Below are 20,521 nucleotides of genomic sequence, written 5' to 3' on the forward strand. Positions count from 1 at the left end.
GCACATTATGAAGAAACTTAGGGAATGTCACACTAAAAGATTTACTCTTTCCACAAGAAAGAGAGAGACCACGTGCATGCACTGGGTTGAGGTGGTACAGCCCGCCTCCAGTATTAAAAAGTCATTTCCTTATAAACCGTTTCAGTGTTATTTTGTTCCATTATATCTGCTGTGACATTTGTAAGTGGATGGAGATTTTCTGTTTATTGGCTTCCAACCAGATCTTCAAAATACATTGTTTGAAGGTGGAGATTACTTCTTCTTTGTACTATCAGCCTATTTGTAGGAGGGTGCCTCTTTACACCTATTTCTGGGCCAGTTACATCTGTCATAATTTCAGTTATCTGCTTGGTATAATGTAAGCAATTCAATTTCATTTGTTTTATCTTGTCTCTGAGTTATATATTCCTATGTGATGGCTCTTAAATCACAGAATCCACATGTAGAGTACATTGGAAGAACTGGGGATAATTTCTTATTTCTTATTGTCTTTTTTTTGGAAGGCAACCTATAGCAAAAGTTTAAGTATAGAATACTGTGTGTGTAGTAGAAAAAAAACCTGGTTAACATTTAGATTCACTTTCTGTCTGGCATTAGGCTTCCTGCCCCTTGTCCAGAGAAATTCAAGGACTGTCTCTATCTCGTGGTCTCAGCATTATTCCTGTAGTTTTCAATGTCTGTGCAATATGTCTACTGTCATGTTATGGAGGTTGTCTCTTAGCTTATTCATTGCACTATAATGTTCTCATTTGAAATAAAATGGAGGGATGGGAAAATGCAAAAAGGAGAAATTATTGCTCATCTTACTTTATGCTCATTTTATGCCTATTTAGACTATAACTCATTTTCTTTTTTCAATAAATATTTATTGAATTAAATTTACAAATTTTGCCTTAAGTGACAAAAATTGACTAAATAGATTTCAGGCTCAGGTTTAAAAAAAATTTAATAAACAGTGATTTTCAGGGGCTTCCCTGGTGGCGCAGTGGTTGAGAATCTGCCTGCCAATGCAGGGGACACGGGTTCGAGCCCTGGTCTGGGAAGATCCCACATGCCACGGAGCAACTGGGCCCGTGAGCCACAATTACTGAGCCTGCGCGTCTGGAGCCTGTGCTCCGCAACAGGAGAGGCCGCGATGGTGAGAGGCCCGCGCACCGCGATGAAGAGTGGTCCCCACTTGCCACAACTAGAGAAAGCCCTCGCACAGAAACGAAGACCCAACACAGTCATAAATAAATAAATAAATAAATAAATAAATAAAGAACGTAAATTTCTTTAAAAAAAAAAAAAAAAAAAAAAAAAACAGTGATTTTCAGTTGATACCCTCTCCATATGATGTTTGGTGGTAACTATCACAAACCAGGGCACTAATGTTTAAGAAACATGAAAATACAACTTTCGGGGTGGGGGTGTGGGAAAGTTCAAAATGATTGAGAGGAAACACAGGGACGTGGTATTACAGTGCAGTGCTGGCAACTTGAGCACACCCACCAAGCACTGGTGCCATCCTGTTAAAGTTTCATCAGAAAAAGGTGGCACCATGTGAATTGATGCTTTATGTTTTCTGCAATGTCACTTCCCTCTAGTGGGGGGTTATCTAACACACTGTAAAATATCAAGCATATCCATACTGCTTGCATTTGTGATTGTAACGTTTTAGTATTGTGAGTTCATATACTTCCCTATACATACAAACATAAACATTTTTGTTATCTCCTATTTGTGGAGTGTTCTAGTAAAACACCATAGATTATGCAGTTCTGATTGAAGAAAATACTTCTGTCTATTCTTATTTTATGACTTTTCCAATGTGAAAACGCTAGACATCAAGTGAGTGAAATATTTCCTAGAGAAAAAAGAGTAATGCTGAAATTATTTCTCTTTTCAAATATATATTATTCTTATGTTGATATATGTTGGTTTATATTTAAGACAACTTTTTTATTATCTCCACATGATATTGTTAGATATTCAGATAATTGATAAGCAACTCAAAGTTGTTTATGAGATAGAAATAAATGTACAACGTTCTATAAAAGTAATCAGGCTCATAAATTGATCCAGTCAAGGAGCAGACAGTCATGTCTGTAGGAAAATCACATACACAAGGAAAAACCCAGGTCTCATGTTAATTGTTAAAAGTTGGATGGAAAGACTAAGTCTGAGTAGGTAAAAAGAAGAAATAGTAAACCTGGATGGGTGGGTATGAATAGCAGAGGATCTGCTGGAAGAGATGGATTTAGAGGTTGGCATTGAAAATCTAATTAATTAATCTTTTTTAATGTTGATTATCTTTGTCAATATCGTGCATTATAAAACACACTGGGGTATAGCATTTTGTACTGCATACTGAGCGGTGACAGTGCTTTGTCACCTTTTTTAATGAAAATCATAACAACGACTTGAAATTTATTAATATTCTACATGGATTATATTTAGTCCACTACCGCTAACTCTATTACCTGACATCTATTTTAGAGTGATGAATATGTCAAAAAGTACATGTATCCATCAGGATCCAGAAAAATAGAGCTCCTACCAGAGTCCACTAGAAAGAATTACCTAGGGGAGACCAGTTACAGTGATGTTAGAACAGGTAAAAACCCAAATGGGCAGTGAGGCAACCCAGACATTAGCATCTGTAGGAACCCACTACTGCAACTAAGGCTGGAGGGATAAGGGGAGGAGGTGGTGTTGCCAGAGCCCTTGGAGACCACAAGGAGAGGGGCCCACCCTGTGGAAGCTAGAACACAAAGGAGACAGCCATTGCTTGGATACCTGTTGAAGTACAGAGAAGAGAAGAAACACCTCCCTTTCTCCTATCTTCCCACTCTCCAAGTTCCACAACTCCCACCAGAGCCTCCCATTGGATGGCTCTAATTTGAAGCCAGTTGTTAACGAGCTGGGAAATGTAGTTTGCAGGAACAGAGTGAGGGATGTCTTGGAGGACAAATTATCACTACATGACAATTCTGATTTTGGAGATGGGGTGGGGAGATGGAATTGATGTAAGGTTCAAAGCATTAATTTTGTGGGAGGGATTAAGTTTGCAGGATATTATCCAAAGCCTTATCATACTAGTTTTTCTTACTGGCATTGAGTTACTAAATTTTTTTTTATCCTACCGGAAAATTTAGTTTATGTTTTTTCATCAGAGTATTATTAGATGCTTTTGAAAATTCTCCATGAATGATCTTGTTGGTTAATTTTCAATTGTTAACATACTGTAAATGTCAGCATGTCAGGAAGTATTCGATCTTCTCTAATTAGAGCCAGTCTTTAAAACCCAAAACAACAGGTGACAGGCTCAGTTGTTCTGATGGCAATTGGTAGCTCTGACAAAAAATTATAATCACCCTCTCCTTCTCCATCTTTTGGAGGTGTCAAGAATGGACCAGGAAAAGTTCAACTGCCCTTGTCTACAACTTGGAAATAATGATGTGGTTTCTTGGTTCTTTTGTGATTTTTGGGGGGAGGTTGGGTATGCAGCATAGCTTGTAGTTTGTTGTTTGACTGGAAGGCAATGTCATTTTTGAAATGGCAGCATAATAATCAATTTGGAAAATTGAACATTAGCCGTGTGTAATGTTATGTGCAGTGAAAATAATCTTTGTGAGCATGGGAGGAGATGAGTCTACAGTGAAGAACTTGACGTTGGTCTGTGTTAAAATTTTGTCACATCTGGAAGGCATTTGATGTATAAAATTACATAGGTTTGATACCATTCAGGGTTAAGACATATGGATGGGGCATAATGCAGAAACTTGTTCTTTTTCGTACTCTTTAGGTATAGCTTAGAGATTTTTGAATCATAAGGAGTCCATTTGAATCTCCGTTAAAGATAAACTGAGTAAAATGACAAAATGGAAGGAATTTTGAGCACAAGGGTCACAGCTCTGTGCTCTTATACTCTCGATTCCCTTCTTTAAAGTGGATTAAGCAAGTGGGCATGCCTCTCATCATTTTTTCTCATTTTCCAAATAACCATAGTAATGGACAGTGGATTCCATAGTAGGCTGCTATAATAAGCTTTTTATTATTCTTGTTTAAAGTTACCTGTATTTTTAACTTTCCTATTAAAATGATCATTTGAAAAAAGACTGCCCCATAAAATTATAACAAATCTTCATATTCCTGTTGAGTTATAAACTTTTCAGAGTTCTTTCAAACATATTATTCCACTTATTAGAATAATCCTGACCCTTCTCTTGAAAAAAAAGAAGGAAAAGTCATGTTCGTTAGCCATTTTTTGGTTTTTATTTTACCAGTAAAATTGAGTTACTTTCCTCTCATGCACAGTTTTCATTTGCAGGAGGAAGTGACTATCTCCTCATTTGTTTCCTCATTTTATCCTTTAAAAAAAATTTCACATGATGTATTATTCAAGTAGTTTTATTCCTGGTAAATTAGCTTTTGTCCTGAAACCATGGGGACAGAAGTTCTTTGAACCACTTATCAAGGAACTGTTAGGACATTTAATACCATTATCTGCCACATCAGCAAGCTTCCTGTTTCATCAAGTGACTTCTCTGATTTTTTTCCCTCCAGTATTATGATAAAATTATTTTATAAACAAAAGCAGTAATGAACGCCTGACGTACAAATCTACTTTACCATGGTAGAAATATATTATCTCTATCTTACTCTATTACTCTGCTCTGTATTATACACCTTTGATTAAATACATACATTTATTTTTGTATGAATACATCATCATAGACTTAAGAGCCATGATTTAATAGTAAAGCAAGGGTGACTTATTAATGACATACAACTAGTAGGGTATGTAAAAAACCCACCGATTTCTTTTCTCTAAGCTCATATAATGATTTAAACATTTTAACGATTTGGCGAAGTATCTTCTTACCTTAAATAATGCAGAAATCTGTTGAGGTAAAACATTTTGTTTTAAGAACACATGCCAATGAATAAATGAGCACAGGAAAAAATAAGGATATGACTTTTTGGTCATTGACTGAATCAGTTGCTAAATTTATATTTGTAGAGAGTTCACAGACACTTAAAAATAGTCTATATGTAGGTAATAACCAAACAAGTAAAAATCATGATTGGCATTACTGCCAATTTAATTATAATTTCAGAAAGATGAAAAGTATTTTAAGTGATATCAGCCATCAAGGGGTCTTGTTCACTGTAAAGAGTGGTCCTTTATTCAGCAGATGTAAACGCCAGGCAGTGAATAAGGCTAACATGTATCTTGACTCATGAATTTTACACTCCAGCAGGAGACCTGTACACCAACGCAGAAGTTAAATTACCTGCATTGTTAATGTTTTCAAGGGGAAGTATACAGTGAAAACGGAAGAGGACTAACTAGGAGGGGTTTTTTTTTGGTGGGGGTGGGTGGGTGTGAGTGTGGGAAATTAAACCTTAAAGTATATTAAAACAAATCTTAGCCTTTCCGCACAAATATTTGTGCATATTTTCACTGTTGTATAAAGTTATTTTTTTCCTCTTATTCCTGTTGGAAATGACTAAGGCTAAAAACTCCTACCTTTTCTTATTCGGTTTTAAGTGATTGGGCAAGATATAAACTGATTCAGGCATGAAGTGGTTTGCTTAGGGTCAGAGCACAAGTGTTGGCAGTTACTGAATGGAACCCAGGAGTTCTGACTCTCCAGACAGTTGTGAGAAAACACGTCCTGCTCCCTGAGAAGAAAGATTGCCAACAAAATATTAGAAAGTCTTATGTCTGGCTTTAATCTAGATAAACAATATTGTATTAAGTTTGGGGGAAATACAAAAACCGACGTAGCACAGAAGGGCCATGTATGCCCAGAATGTGCTAGGTGTAGGACTTAGAATAATGCATGAAGACCCCAGGACAAAATAAAGCAGATAAGTAAGTTACTGTGCCAGGCAGTGTAACCAGTGCTGTTCAGGACTTCGGGGGTAAAAGAGCATTTATTTTCCCTTGCTTTCCTTTCAAGAGAAAATTTCAATAGGATCACAAATGTTGCATTTGGTTTACGTTGAAATTTTGCATTGATTTTTCAATTTGCCTCCACAATTATGCTCTTGAGTCTGATGACATTCTGGTTTTCATTTTCAGATTCATATTTCACCAGCATTCTCTTTGCACTACATACCTTGCTATAAAATGCAGGTTTCGTGGTTTCCAAGGGAAAAAAAATTATATTACATAGTATGGCTGAAATCCACAATGTCTCCCAGATGGGAAAGACAGAAAATTCATCTCATCTTTTCCTCCTGGATCTGGTGGGGTTTTGGAAAGGACTTCATTGTTTTCATGTGGCAGAGTGCATTGGCAAATTGTTTTTTAAAGTACGCAGTGGCGTGTTCATCTCATATTATAAGATATGGGCAGCATTTAGGAAAGATTATAAATCTTACAACTCTCCTCAGAAACTTAAAATACAGCTGGAAATGTTTTGCTTCCAACAAACATGCAATCTTCATAAAATTGGAAAAGAAATGTTTTGAATAAATAATGTTTTGGTTTATTTCTCTCTAGTGCTAGATCTATTTTTTTAGTCAAAATCATGCCATAAAACTCCTCCTTCTTCTACGCTAACACCCTTGCCTCTGTATTTATATTTTGCTGGTGCATCTAAATTTTTTTTCATTTTTAAAGTATGCCAGATTGCTTTGCCTTGTTTTTAAAGATAGAAAACTGGATTTGCTTCCAGGGACTCTTTCCCTAACTAGGCCAGTTTAAAAACTAAACAGGGATTGAGTCAGTTAATTAATTTAAATGAGATTACAAATCAAAAACATATTACGCAATCTTGATTTAATTACCACATTTTATTTACTTAATTGAAAACACACTGTAGAAAGTTTGCAATCTTGACAATGACCAGTATGGTATCTTTACATTCTATAGGCTAACGGCTTCAAAAACAAGAAGTTTAGACGATCCTGGTTGTGACCTTTGGTTTACTCAATCCCTGGATCAGTAGAGAGTCATTGAACTTAATCTGAGGCCAGAAAGGTCAGATACGATTATCCCTGCTTTCATTTGCGGGAGTTTGGTCCTAGTTAATGAAGCAATACAAACCTCTAGTTAGACATGTTGGCAGGTTTCACACTTTTTGTGCAGGGGTCTTCCCATCTGCATTGGTGAATATTCCCCTGGCATGAACAGATATGCTCTCAAATGGGTGTGTGATTTTCTTTTTTTCCCTGAAATTTCAGTGCCCTATGGTTTTGGCTAATTCCTTGTGAACAAATTTTGGTCTTGAGCCCAAACAAATCCGTATTTTAATCCTTGCAATATGATGCTTTGAACCTAATGCTCCTGTTAAGCAGAAAAAGGTGGCTCTTTAAAAGAAAGTTTAATAATAGAACTAGTAGAATGTGTAGGGATAAGAAATAGAGGGTACAGTACCTGTCTATTCTCTTGTTCTGTATTTTTCTTTGGTTAAATAAGTTACTTTATCTGTAAGGAGCCTCAACATAGCAACCTCTTTTAAATCTCTGAGTTTTGCTGTATAGAAGATATATTTTAAAATCCATGTTAACCAATAAAAAGGGAGATCTGAAGGTATGGGTCTTCAGATGGAAAATAATATGGATTAAAAAGCATGATTGAAAATATGTAAGAAACCATGTCTCCCAAATATTAATTTGGTTCTGTCAAAAGTATTCAGAGAGGTTTAATGTCTCTTCCTGCTCAGAACCGGGTTTAGGGGAATGGATACAGACTCAGCAAAAATATGTCAAGGACTCCATTAACCAAGTGACAGAGTTAACGCTTCCCATGGATAGCTAGTTACCCAAGTTTTGCAGAGAAGTGGATGCCATATAATGTAATCTCCTCTTGAGAAGGGACAGATAGACCAAAGCAGAGAAGGAGAGAATGAGCATTTTCCCGCACATTTACATGCTTATGAGAGGTAAGAATGTGCTTAGTTTTCCCAGATTCTTTCTTTGTGTTATTCTCATAACCATTTAAGAGCGGAAGAAGGAGATATTGTAAAACTTTAGTTTTGTGGCATCCCAGTTGATGAAACAGTCCTCCATTAAAACTGAAGCTGTATAGATTTTTAACTGTGCTGGAGAAAAAATATGGCTAATTATGTAATCAGAATTGTGATTACATAAACCTAACTCACTATAACTCCCAGGGAAATCAGTCCTTGTAGAAAGTAAACTGCCAAGAAGGAGGCAGGACATTTTGCACAGACGGAGAGGGAGGTTTGTCTGAGAAGAATAGTTTTCTCCTCTCTCCTTGAAAAAGGTGGATGTTTTTGTCTTAACTTTGTGTTTCCCTGTTATAAAGTGCATGGGTTTGTATCCCTTCCTTCAGGTTTTTGTTTGTTTCTTACGTTGGCTTTTCTCTTTCTTAAGTGATTCTTTCTGGCATACTATATACTTAATTTGTAAAAATATACTATTTTAGTATGTCAGTAGTTAATAATGTTTTGGAGAGAAAGAAGGGGACTATTCTAAGCCTTTAGAAAACTCTCATGGTATCTTTAGTTGACAATGGGCTATTTCTTTACCTGCTTAAAGCCAAAGAATATGACAAAGGGGCCCTTTATCACATGATGACTAATTTTAGTTCTAGCAAGAGGCTATCTGTAGGTTAACAGGTTACAGTGTGGGTTTCATTTACTCTTCTGATATCCCTTGATATAAAAGCTATATTGTTACAGAGCCATAGAATTTTAGAGACAGAAGGGACCTGACAGGTTACCTTGTACAATCCCTTCTTTGCACCAGAATGATTATAAGTAAAAATGATGCCTCTCAAAATTTTTTTTTTTTTAATAAATAAAAATCATGCCTCTCAAGTCATGGTATCAGAGAAGAAAATGAATTCCTGGAATGTGTCATTTTTGGGTAGAAAGACAGCTTATATATAAGGGTCATCAAAAGCTTCTTGGCCTCTTGCTTGCAAACTAGTGGCCTGCTCCCTGGACCTCCCCCGACAAGCATCTCCTCCCTTTGTAGGAGAGAGCCAAACCTTAATTTCTGACTCAAAATAGTGCCTCTTATCTACCCCCTCCCATTTCCAAATATTCCTTCAGAAATTAAGGGAAGCAGAACTGAGCCTTTCATTAGGCTGGGAGACCCACCCTAGGAATTGTGTCTCTATCCCCTTTCCTTGTCACAAAAGTTTGTCTACTTGATTTTCTTTTCCACTGGATAATTTCTTAAGGATTTATTTACTTACTTAAAATTGAAGTATAGTTGATTTACAATGTTTCAGGTATACAGCAGAATGATTCAGTTATACATATATATACATATATATTCTTTTTCATATGCCTTTACATTATAGGTTATTACAAGATTTTGAATATAGTTCCCTGTGCTAGACATTAGGTCCTCATTGGTTATCTATTCTATACATAGTAGTGTGTATCTGTTAATCCCAAACTCCTAATTTATCTCTCCCCCACCTTTCCCCTTTGGTAACCATAGTTTGTTTTCTATGTCTGTGAGTCTATTTCTGTTTTGTAAATAAGTTCATTTGTATCATTTATTTTTAGATGTTTCTGCACAGAGGCAGCATGCCTAGTCTTTCTTCCTTTTTTTCTAGTCTTTCTTCTTTGTGCACTTCCATAGTTTATAGACCAATTGTTTTCTATTCATTTGACTTAAACAAGTGTGTCAGGTGCTATACCAAAGATTAGGGCCATAAGGCTAAGTAGGGCAGTATCCCTGCCCTCATATAGTTCAGAATCTAAAAGGGATGACCTCAACATGGAGGACGTCAGGGAGAACAAAGACGGACACCACGTGCAAAGACTCAGGGGCATCAAATGGAGGTGACACACGTGGAACTGAAAGGCTAGTGGGTGACCCAGGTGTTGGTAGGGGCCAGATCAAAGGGCCTTGAATGACATCCTAAAATTTTGGAGTGTTTTTCTGTATGTATTGGGACTCATGTAAGAGTTTTAGCAGGGAAGAAGCTTAATCAGTGTTAGGTTTTGAAGAAATCGCCTTGTTAGTAAAGAAGAATATGTTCTAGCAAGATGTGGCATTTTTTATTTTTCAAGACCCTGTTCCTAAGGTCACCTCCCTCTGATATCTTTTATGACATGCCCTTGCCCGTCCATCATAGGGAGAACTAATTATTTCCTCTTGCTATATACTCATTTATAGCACCTATCACAGTGTATTTTTTTAAATTTGTACATTTCTGTCTGAGCAAGCTCTGAGCTTCTAGATAGCACAGAAGGTATATTCTTTTTAAAACAATATGTTAAAGCTCATTATTGTAAATTAAATGGAAATTTAATACACATTTATAGAGAAGCTATTATGTTCCAAACATTAGTAACTGGAATACAGAACGTGCTTCATAAATCTTATTGATTCTCATTTAATTGATACTTACATGAATGACCTTCAAAAAACCTTTCATAGTTGTGATGATCCAACCACATCAGTTAATTGAGTTCATCCCCCTCCACACCCCTCCCCCCAAGAATGTTAGTACTTAACACAAACATTTAACAGGTCAGTATTTATTTATTATATATATATATTTTTTTTAATTAATTTATTTATTTTTGGCTGTGTTGGGTCTTCGTTTCTGTGCGAGGGCTTTCTCTAGTTGCGGCAAGCAGGGGCCCCTCTTCATCGCGGTGCGCGGGCCTCTCACTGTCGCGGCCTCTCTTGTTGCGGAGCACAGGCTCCAGACGCGCAGGCTCAGTAGTTGTGGCTCACGGGCCCAGTTGCTCCGCGGCATGTGGGATCTTCCCAGACCAGGGCTCGAACCCGTGTGCCCTGCATTAGCAGGCAGATTCTCAACTACTGCGCCACCAGGGAAGCCCTATTTATTATATGTTTAACAAACATTTTATTGGACTTCCATCAGATTATCAGTAGAACATTAGAATTTCCTCGGTTTAGCAATGAAAATCCAAACTAAATTTTTTAGAGTTGGCCTCTTTCTAAAGCATCAATTAGTGTATAGACTTCAATGATAATAATAATTATTTCCAACTTCAGTTAAAAAGAATAGCTAAAGGTTTTTTTAAATTTCTGAAGAAGGTTTTGAATATATTGGTAAATGGTGGGAAGGAGGAGGGAGATTAGGGGAAGATAAAGTTCCCAGAAATCTTTAATTGAGTGAAAGGTCATTTGGCTTTGCATGATTTTAATATTGCATCATAACCACTCAAGAGGCAGTGTGTCTGAACGGGTGGCCCATGTAGAGAACACATGTTTTAATAGTTGCCATGTAACTTTGTACAAGCCATTTAGATCACTTAAGTATCTCAGGATCTTCCATAAAATTGTGTCATTAGAGAAACTTGGTTACTCCTTAGGTAAAGTTTAGATATTAGAAGAGCCATGAAAGATTGGCTACTTTTTAAAAAGGAGTGGATGGAAGGATTGAAGGAAAGTTAATAAGGATCATGTGAGGATGAGAACCTTTACTTATTCCTAGAGAATCTTTAACCTGGGGGAGGGAGGAATTGATTGAGTTTAAAAAGCATTAATTTAGAAATGGCTTCATTAACTATTCTTTTTCCTAGAAGAAATATAATATGTTTAATTCACACTTTTAAAACACAAAGGATTGGAAATATGCAAAATGTATTTCAATCCTACTTTCTGTCCAGTCAGGTCAGAAAGAGACAGACAAAGAAATGTAGAAGTTATAGATTGAGATCAGGGAAGAGGAAATAAAATGTGGAGGGAATGACAGAGGACTGGTTTAGGTCTGCTGCCTTCAAGACGCCTTCCCCTCCCTTTTTCTCCACTGCATCAAAATCTTTCTAGCCTCAAGACTGAGTGTGCTGGGCAGCTCACAGTCTCATTCTTACCGCCCTCCTTCTTCAAAGACTTCAGTCTTCTAGAAGGTAATTTTCATCAAATGGCTGGTATCTCCTGCCTTTTGAGCATGACAGCTCCCTGAGAGCCTCGAAATGGCAGCAATGCCTTCCTCCCTTTTGGGGAGGGTGGGACTAAAGCACAGAGGAATTCAAGAGGGCACACACTTGCCCATCTTCAGTTGATTCACCACGGACAATTTTAGATGCTTACACTGGGATGGACAAATTTATTCACATCCCTTTTCTCCCTTTCTTCCTGAGAGTTAGTCCGTTAAAAATATTAGTCATTTTTTGAATGTGTCCTTTCTGTTTAATAATAGCTTTCATTTATTGATTGTGTAAGATGTGTCTGACCAGTACTTGATGTTTTATATAGTAAAGTCTTTGCAATGATTCTATAAGGTAGGTAGTATTACAGTTAAAGATCAAGACTCCAAGGCTCTAAGAGTTAAGTAATTTTGTATAAGATCACATTACTAGTGAGGGACAGAGCCGGGATTCGCTGTAACATATGAAGTACACACACACACACACACACACACACACACACACACATGACTTGAGCAAATGATGGAAGCAGTTAAAGAAAACCTTTGGGTATAGAGTAATTTGACCTAGGTGGTGAATTGGAAGGGTTTTAGATGTGGTCTAAGTAATTCTTTCTCTGAAGTTCACCACAATAACAGTTCATTTTTGGTTTCTCTGCCAACTGTGACTCCCTAGTTACTTCCTTTTCCAGCAGTTGGAATTAAGTGACCGATATAAGGTGACATAAGGTTAAAAGTAGATTAGAGTGTTAGAATTTACAGTTGGAAAAGTAAGTGTTCTTTTGCTCGTTCCCTGAGGGGGCCTTTTCTGTGTTTTGGGGATCCAGTATATGCTGTTTTACTGCATGAGAGGGCACAGATGTTGGACTATGAGGGAAAATCTGTCATGTGTGCCAATAAATGCCAGATTATTTTAGAAAGTGGAATTATTATTATTAAAAGCAAGTGTATGACTCAAATTTAGGGTCTACTTTAGCTTTCCCTCAAATGTTTGTGGGTTTTTTTTTCAGAAATTACATTTTTCTTTCAATTGAAGAAGTTGGTCTCCAGTTGTTGGAAATAGGGGAAAAGGGTAATTTGCAGCAGAAGAAAAATAGGGTTTTCCAAATGGGATGTTGTGGTAATGGGGTGTCATTGTTCTAACTGAATACTTTCTCAGGAATGGAAGAGACATTTTTCTTTACTGGATCCAAATTTCAGCAACAAGATGTTGGGAAGGAATTTTGTGGTTCTGTTTTGAAGTTGATTTAACTAAAAATACTAAGGCTCACCTAGAGTGTACAGGTCCTGTCCTCTGATGGCAACCCTAATTTACCTCATGTTGTGTCATCGTGAAGGTGTCATTAGCCACCATGCGGGATCAATATCTAGACCTCCATAAATGTGAAGTAGCTTTACAGGGAAAAATAAAATATGGGGAGGCTCTGGGTCAGTGGGTATACACTGCATAAATAGGAACTTCTCAAAATGTTAGAGTCACTTGAGAAATTAAGCTGGAATGTCATGTCAATTCTGGGGGACATTTGTCAGAGGAACTCAAGGCAAAAACAGCTGAGGCTATAGCAAAATCATATAATTTTTCTTTTTTTATGTAACTGTCATACTCCATGCCTGGAAAGTAGCCAGTATTGGGCCATCTTTTATGGGAATAAAGAAGGAGAAAGATTGATCTCCTAAGTTATAAGTCACTGAGTCTTGCCTCAATTCCAGAAAAACTAATAGAATTCATGGGAGATGAGACAAACCTTTTGGAGAGTACCTAACTCTCTTTGACTATCTGCGGAAGACTGTAGCCAGAACTCAGATTACAGGAGTAGTCCTGACCGGTTTCTTTTCCATTTGGGGAAATAAGAAATAAATTGGAGGATAATGTGGGAATCATTAAATACATTTACTGAGATTTTATAAGAACTGTTCTAGGGCAAAAAAAAAAAAAAAAAAAAAGGAAAGAAGAGAAAAAAAAGACAAGGAAATGGGATGAAGGGGCACAATTCTGATCTCAGTATTAAATCTAGTTAGCAGGCATGAGGCAAAGGGCAGAAATAAATAACCAAGTTTTATACAGAAAGAAGTCAACAGAATGTCCTTGCAGTTAATAGTAGAAGCAGCAATTGCAGTATGTTAATAAGTTCAGTGGAAGAGCAGAATAACCCTGCTGAAAAAAACCAGCATAAGATTTTTCTGCTTAAATAAGACTGGATCCCTGTCTTGGGTATAATGGCCAGGTTTCAGGAAAGAGACTTGTCTGTGGCCGCCTATGAAATTTTGTTGAAATTCACTATCAAGTTCAAAATTGCCTTTTCTAGGCAAGCAAAGAAAGCTGCTGAATCTGAGCCATCCAGCCCAGTGCATTCACAGCCGTGAACAGCACACTGAGGAAAACACAAAAGAAGTAGACAGAATCTCTGCCTCTGCTTAGGAGCATGCAATTTAGTTGGGGAGACAAAACTTAAATACTAGAACCAATAAAAGAAGATTACAAAGCAACCTGCAAGTAAGTGTAGAATAATATGGCGCAAACGACACAGATAAATGCAGAGGGGACATGGAGGAAAGGGGAGTGAGCAAAACACAACAGTGTCAGGTTAGTTAGGAAAGGCATGCTTAACAGTACTGTAGCTTCCATGTTCCTTTCTGTAGCATTGATGGAGAACAATGTGGGATAGGAAATTCAGATGTTCTGCATTGATCTCTTCCTCCTTATCTGCCGAGTCTGTCCGTCTATCACAGATGGAAATTAAATTGATCCAACAATTTGCTCTCCACAAAGCCGTGTTGGTTTCTACCTAGTAATTTATGCTTTTCTTGGTGTTTGCAAATCGATTGCTATCATGGGATGCAGTCAAATCTGGGCCTGGATCCAGTAGGTTGGGGGATTATTGGAGTGGATATGTGTGTATGCGATTGAAATCCTGGAAAAACGGACTCTAGTTTCTATGTATTTTTACTCATTGAATAAAAACATTTTCAGGTTTTTTTAAAAAGCATGTTTAATTACACTCAGATTGCATTTTTAGGGAATGTATCTGCTTTATTTCCTACTGCTCCTGACAGGCCCAACCTTCAAACCACTTTCAATGGCTTCGTCGCCAGACCTTTTGTTTTAAAAAAGCCTTGCCCTACCCCACAAATATTAAAGATCGCTACTTTTTTCCTCTCGAAAAAAAAAAATATATATATATAGATGTTCTTCTAGTTTAATAAATAAAACATTGCTCCTGAAAGGCTTAGGAAAGTATACTTTATTCAAACACTCGACTTCATTGTTCTATGTAAAAAAAAATTTTTTTAAGTCCTTCTGAGGATTGTGAAATTCTTTCAAAACAAATTAAAAAGAAAACATTTTCTGTGATTTCTTTACAGATTCGGGACAATCAGGAAGTCCAAGCCACAATGATCCTGCCAAGAATCCTCCAGGTAAATATGTGTTCCAGGACGTTTGCAATCTGACATTGTTGGAGAACAAAGGTACCACTGTATAGATAAACACCCCATAATTGGTTAGCTGCCTATTTTGTTCTGGCAGGCAGGTATGATCACGACAAGATGTGATTCTTTCTAGGCCCTTCACAGTGGCACATACTTCCACATTGGCGTCATCAGTATGTACCTAATCACTAATGTTTTACTTTTTGTTGGTGTTTCTTTGAAAATGAATATGCATGTATTTTATAGTTGTATATCTTTCAGGTGCTAAAAGTCACTGTTGTTTGAAAAGCCAAAAAACCTTCTAATCTTTCTTTTAAAATGCACAAGAAAAAGTATAATTTTTCATACTCTTATTATAGTTTATCAAATCTCATTACTTTAAAAAGTAGGTTGTGGTGGTAGTTGGTTATGTCTTCATGCGGGATTTTTGCAAATGAGTTTTTATTCCATAATGTTTTTAATGGGATTCCCAGAATCAGGAAATAATGAAAGTAAGACTTTTCCTTTAGTGTAATGTATGTCGAATACTCTCTTTATTTTCAGAAGTTGTTCCAGATCTGAAAATGGCTTTTATAAGAAACCATACTGTCTTCATGGTTTTGTTTTTCCTAAAGCTGAAGATATAGAATTTTGACGTTGATTTAGGAGTAGTATCTTTTCTCATGAGATAAAAACTAGTGCAAAGAAGAATTTCTAATATTTTAATCTCATAAAAATTTTAATTATATCTGTGACTTTAGGAAAAGAATGCTCTACGAATAACCTAACAAAAACAAAACAAAACAAACAGGTAAAAAAATTCAAACTAACCACATATAACCTCCACCTCCAAAATGATCTCATTTGGCTTTTCAATGAAAAGAGACCCCCAAATTTATAAAAGGTAATGATAAAAGTTTCCGCAGGTAGACTTAGTTTTAGGTCCTTAATTGCTTGATCTTCCTGTCATAATACTTTGCTAATGTGAGGCTGAAGAATCCTCAAAACTACAAGAAAATATGTCAGAGCATTCTTGCTTTAAAACGATGTTAGAAAGATATAACAAGTAAATACGTAAGTAAAAATGCAAAGTCAAAACAGAATATATTTTTTTCTTTCTGAGTCTTGCCTATATTTTGTTCTTTATTTTCATCTGCGAAAAAATTTTTCCAACCGCATATTATTCTGTATTGTACAAAATCAGATTGTATGACAAAAGTAGTATATCCTTCAAAGATAAAAAAAATTTCTAATTAAGTATAGATTTAAAATGTATACTAAGTTGATTTTTCTTTACTTTCATCAAAATCATTTAATATGACTACAAATTGGTAGCAAAACATTGAAAAAACTGAAAAATTTTAAATGTAACTTCCAGTTAAGTCGCTTATTTTATTTTTTGTGTGGATGGGGCCAAGAAGGCGAGCTATTTAGAATATAATAAAATTTGTCAGAAATTTTCTGAAGTTGAGAAAATTTATTAGCTTGTAATGTCTTCAACTTTACTAAAATTTCTTCCTTTTAGTTATTAATGTTTTCTCTGTGTAGCATGATAACCAAAAGTGAATTGTATCCAAACATTTTTTAAAAGCTTCTTCACTCATTTTACAAAGAACTGGCAGAGAGGGGGACCTTTACTAGAAAAAGAATTGATAAGCATTGTTAAGTCAGACTAAACAAAGGATATGCTCTTTGCATTTGAATGACAGCTTGGTTTGAAATTAATAAAGCTGTTATTGTTTGAAATGCATTTCTGAACATGTACAGAAAGAATCATACTCACTTAAAATGTTCTCTACTTGAGCTGAATGAATAATCTCTGAATAGTTATATAATGACAGAATATGATTTTTCAATATTTGTTGAGAAGCTTGGTTAAATTTTCTTTACTACTTTCAGTGTAGCACGTATTAATTTATCTGTTTACATATGATATGGCTAGCAGAAACAATCAAGATAAAGCATCTCTATTTTTTTCCCTTTTAAATTTTCCTTGGAAATCAAACCTTTTGTGAACTATGTCTGAAAACTGGAACGTTGTAGGTAAATGTATATTATGATTAGTTGAATATTATGTATATGTAAATTGTACATTGGTTACCAGTTTTTCAGAGATAGAATATAATAAAACATATAAAATATCAAAATTAAGTGGAATAAAATTAGAATTTTCTTTGATGATTCAGAAGCATTCCATCGTTTTAACATGCTTTGTGTATCATTATATTATGGACTTAACCTTAGAGATTATGAAGGAATTCTGTTTGATGGAAGTAAGAGTTTGTTCTGTAATACCTTGACATAAATCAAACCACTAGAAATATTGAATAGTATCTAACTGGAAATGTGAAAAATCATAACTTATTAAGGTTTTTGTTTTGCAGTCAATTGGGATAAATTATACTTATTATTAAAAGCTCTTTTCATAAATATAAGCATGTTTGGTATTTTTAGAGCATAATTTATCTCTTAGAGCCTCTTTTCATCTCTGTTTTCTGGCTTTGGCTGAAATGTGAAATCTCTGAAGTTTAAATTTACTGTATCAAGAAGGCACGATACATTTACGGGCAAATTCAATCTACTACCATGAGCAATGAAACAGTCAAATCACTTTGCTGTTTGTATTGTTATAACAAAGAGAAAGTAAACTTTTGAAAAAGATTGACTTGAGTTCCAGCTCTTTCTTGTCACTGGTAGTTTTCCACTGGGAGATGTGCAACCCCTGGACATTGCCACCATCTACTTCTGTGTTTATTTCATAACAGCTTGGGAAGAGATGGCAAAAATTCAAGCCCTTTTGGAGGTAAAGGCTCTTTGAAATCTGTTTACCACTGTTGACATGAAGGTGGGATCACATCCAGTCATTCTATAAGTACAGATGCATGGGTCTCCCACAAACTGGGCATCCCTCTGGCTTGGGTTTTCTCCAGCATCAGACATGACTATCTGATTCAGAAGAACTTCTGAAGGGTGACCTTAAGGCTCTTCAGACTGTAGTATGGAGTCTACAGATAGGCCTTTAGTTTTTAATTTGTGTTTCCTGATTGGGATTTGTACTTAGTTAGCAAGCTAATCACGTGCATTTGAACAAAAGCGACACATTTTTGGGGAGGAAGAATATTTGCTACTTATTTTTAAAAGGGCTTAAGTAGGTTTTTTTTTTTTTACTATTTTAAAAGCACTTAAAATAGTCTTTGCAGTATTTCCTTATACTATTTCGTGATTTAATTTTTTGTATTTATTCTTTGTTACATAGTGGGGATGGGCACCATACTCTTTTCTGGGCTAAGGTGCCCAAAAAGTCTGACTTTGTCCAAGGACATGACATTGTTATTTTGGTCAAGAAGCACTAGGCTACTTCATTTTTTGTATGATGCACATTTCTCTTATTTATGTTGGGGTCAAAAGTTATATGTTTATATCTAGATACTTCTTTCTGAACAGTAAATTAATCCCTTCTAAGCAGTATTGCTGCAAGAGTCCTCTTTCAACTATAGCATACAACTGTTGTGGACCAAAGGAGAGCAAACCATTAATTTAGGAACTTAGACACAGACCTAATTTTATTTACAATGATTAAAACCTCTACTTTCGCTTTTAGAAGATGTGTGTGATTGGATTATAATCTTTTGAAATGAACTTTGACTTGCTATATTATTTTGTGTCTCTACATTCCTTGGGCTATAACCTTTTAGACTTCCCAATCTCAGTCAGTTGCCTAATGCTGGAGTGGTTGATATCCAAGGAAAACAGGGCAATCTAGAAGTTGGATTTTGCCTCTAAGTCAGCTAGAAGTGGATGCCTCATTTTGGAGTTCAGGAAGACCGTAGGTTTGTGGGGAGCTCTCTCTTGGCTGGAAATATAACAAAGAAACATTGATTCCTAGGACACTTTTTGCAAATTCTGTGATGAAAACTTCTGAAACATTCCAAGTATCATTAACCAGAGCTTTCTGACCTAGAATGACATGGACTTATCCTACTTTTCTTTTTTGCAAAATTAGTAGGATGCTTGTGCTGTTTTGTGGGGCAGCTTTTGTGTGTGGTTGGGCAAAACCTCTGGGAACCATTAAGATCATATATTGGGTAAATGTCAAATAAGCCACCTTATAGCCTACCTGGAACAAAGATAGAATTACATAAATAATTGAATAAGTTAAATAAGGTGTATCAACAATAGCAATATGCTCATCTTGCATTTAAGATATTATTTTAATTTATATTTATATATATTCCATATATAAGAGAGATCATACAGTATTTGCCTTTCTTCAATTTATTTCAATTTAGCATAATGCCCTCAAGGTCCATCCATGTTGTCACAAATGGCAAGATTTTGTTCTTTTTTATGGCTGAATAATATTCCATTGTATGTATGTAGCACATACATACCACAATTTCTTTATCCATTTACCCATCAATGGACACTTAGGTTGTTTCCATGTCTTGGCTATTGTAAATAATGCTGTAATGAACATGGGGCTGCATATATCTTTTTGAATATGTGTTTTCATTTTCTTTGGATAAATACTCAGACATGGAATCTGTGGATCATATGCTAGTTCTGTTTTTAATATTTTGAGTAACTTCCATTCTCTTTTCCATAGTGGCTGCACCAATTTACATTCCCACCAACAGAGCACAAGTGTTTCCTTTTCTCCGTATCCTCTCCAACACTTGTTATTTCTAGTCTTTTTGATAATAGTCATTCTAAAAAGTGTGAGGTGATAGCTCATTGTGGTTTCAATTTGCATTTCCCTGGTGAGTAATGATGTAGAGCATATTTTTATGTACTGGCATTGGCTATCTGTATGTCTTCTTTGGAAAACATCTATTCACATCTGCCCATTTTTTAAATCAGATTGTTTGATTATTTTTTTGCTATTGAGTTGTATGAGTTCTTTATGTATTTTGGATATTAGCTCCTTATCTGATGTATGATTTACAAATATTTTCTCCCATTCAGTAAGTTACCTTTTCATTCTGTTGATAGTTTCCTTTGTTATGCAGAGCTTTTTACTTTGACGTAGTCCCAGTTGTTTATTTTTCTTTTGTTGTTGTTGCTTTTGGTGTCAGATTTTTAAAAATCATTACCAAGGTCTATGTCAAGGAGCTTACTGTGTTTCTTCTAGAAGGTTTATGGTTTCAGGTTTTACATTCAAGTCTTTAATCCATTTTGAGTTAATTTTTGAGTACAATAAGATAGTGGTCCAGTTTCATTTTTTTTGCATCTGGCTGCTGTCCAATTTTTCCAACACCATTTATTGAAGAGACTGTCCTTTTCCCA

General features: G+C 35.8%; 1 protein-coding gene across 8 annotated transcripts in view; it reads left to right on the forward strand.

The window, feature by feature from the left end:
* NFIB (nuclear factor I B) overlaps nucleotides 1-20,521 on the forward strand; it is a 236,964-nt gene that overhangs the window by 119,322 nt on the left and 97,121 nt on the right. For all 8 annotated transcript variants that reach the window (XM_059924715.1, XM_059924712.1, XM_059924713.1 and 5 more), the window contains one exon: nucleotides 15,191-15,244. In XM_059924715.1, coding sequence (XP_059780698.1) covers nucleotides 15,191-15,244 — 54 coding nt within the window. The remainder of the gene's footprint in view (nucleotides 1-15,190; nucleotides 15,245-20,521) is intronic.

This window comes from Balaenoptera ricei, chromosome 6 (assembly GCF_028023285.1).
Source record: "Balaenoptera ricei isolate mBalRic1 chromosome 6, mBalRic1.hap2, whole genome shotgun sequence".
Taxonomy (NCBI): Eukaryota; Metazoa; Chordata; class Mammalia; order Artiodactyla; family Balaenopteridae; genus Balaenoptera; species Balaenoptera ricei.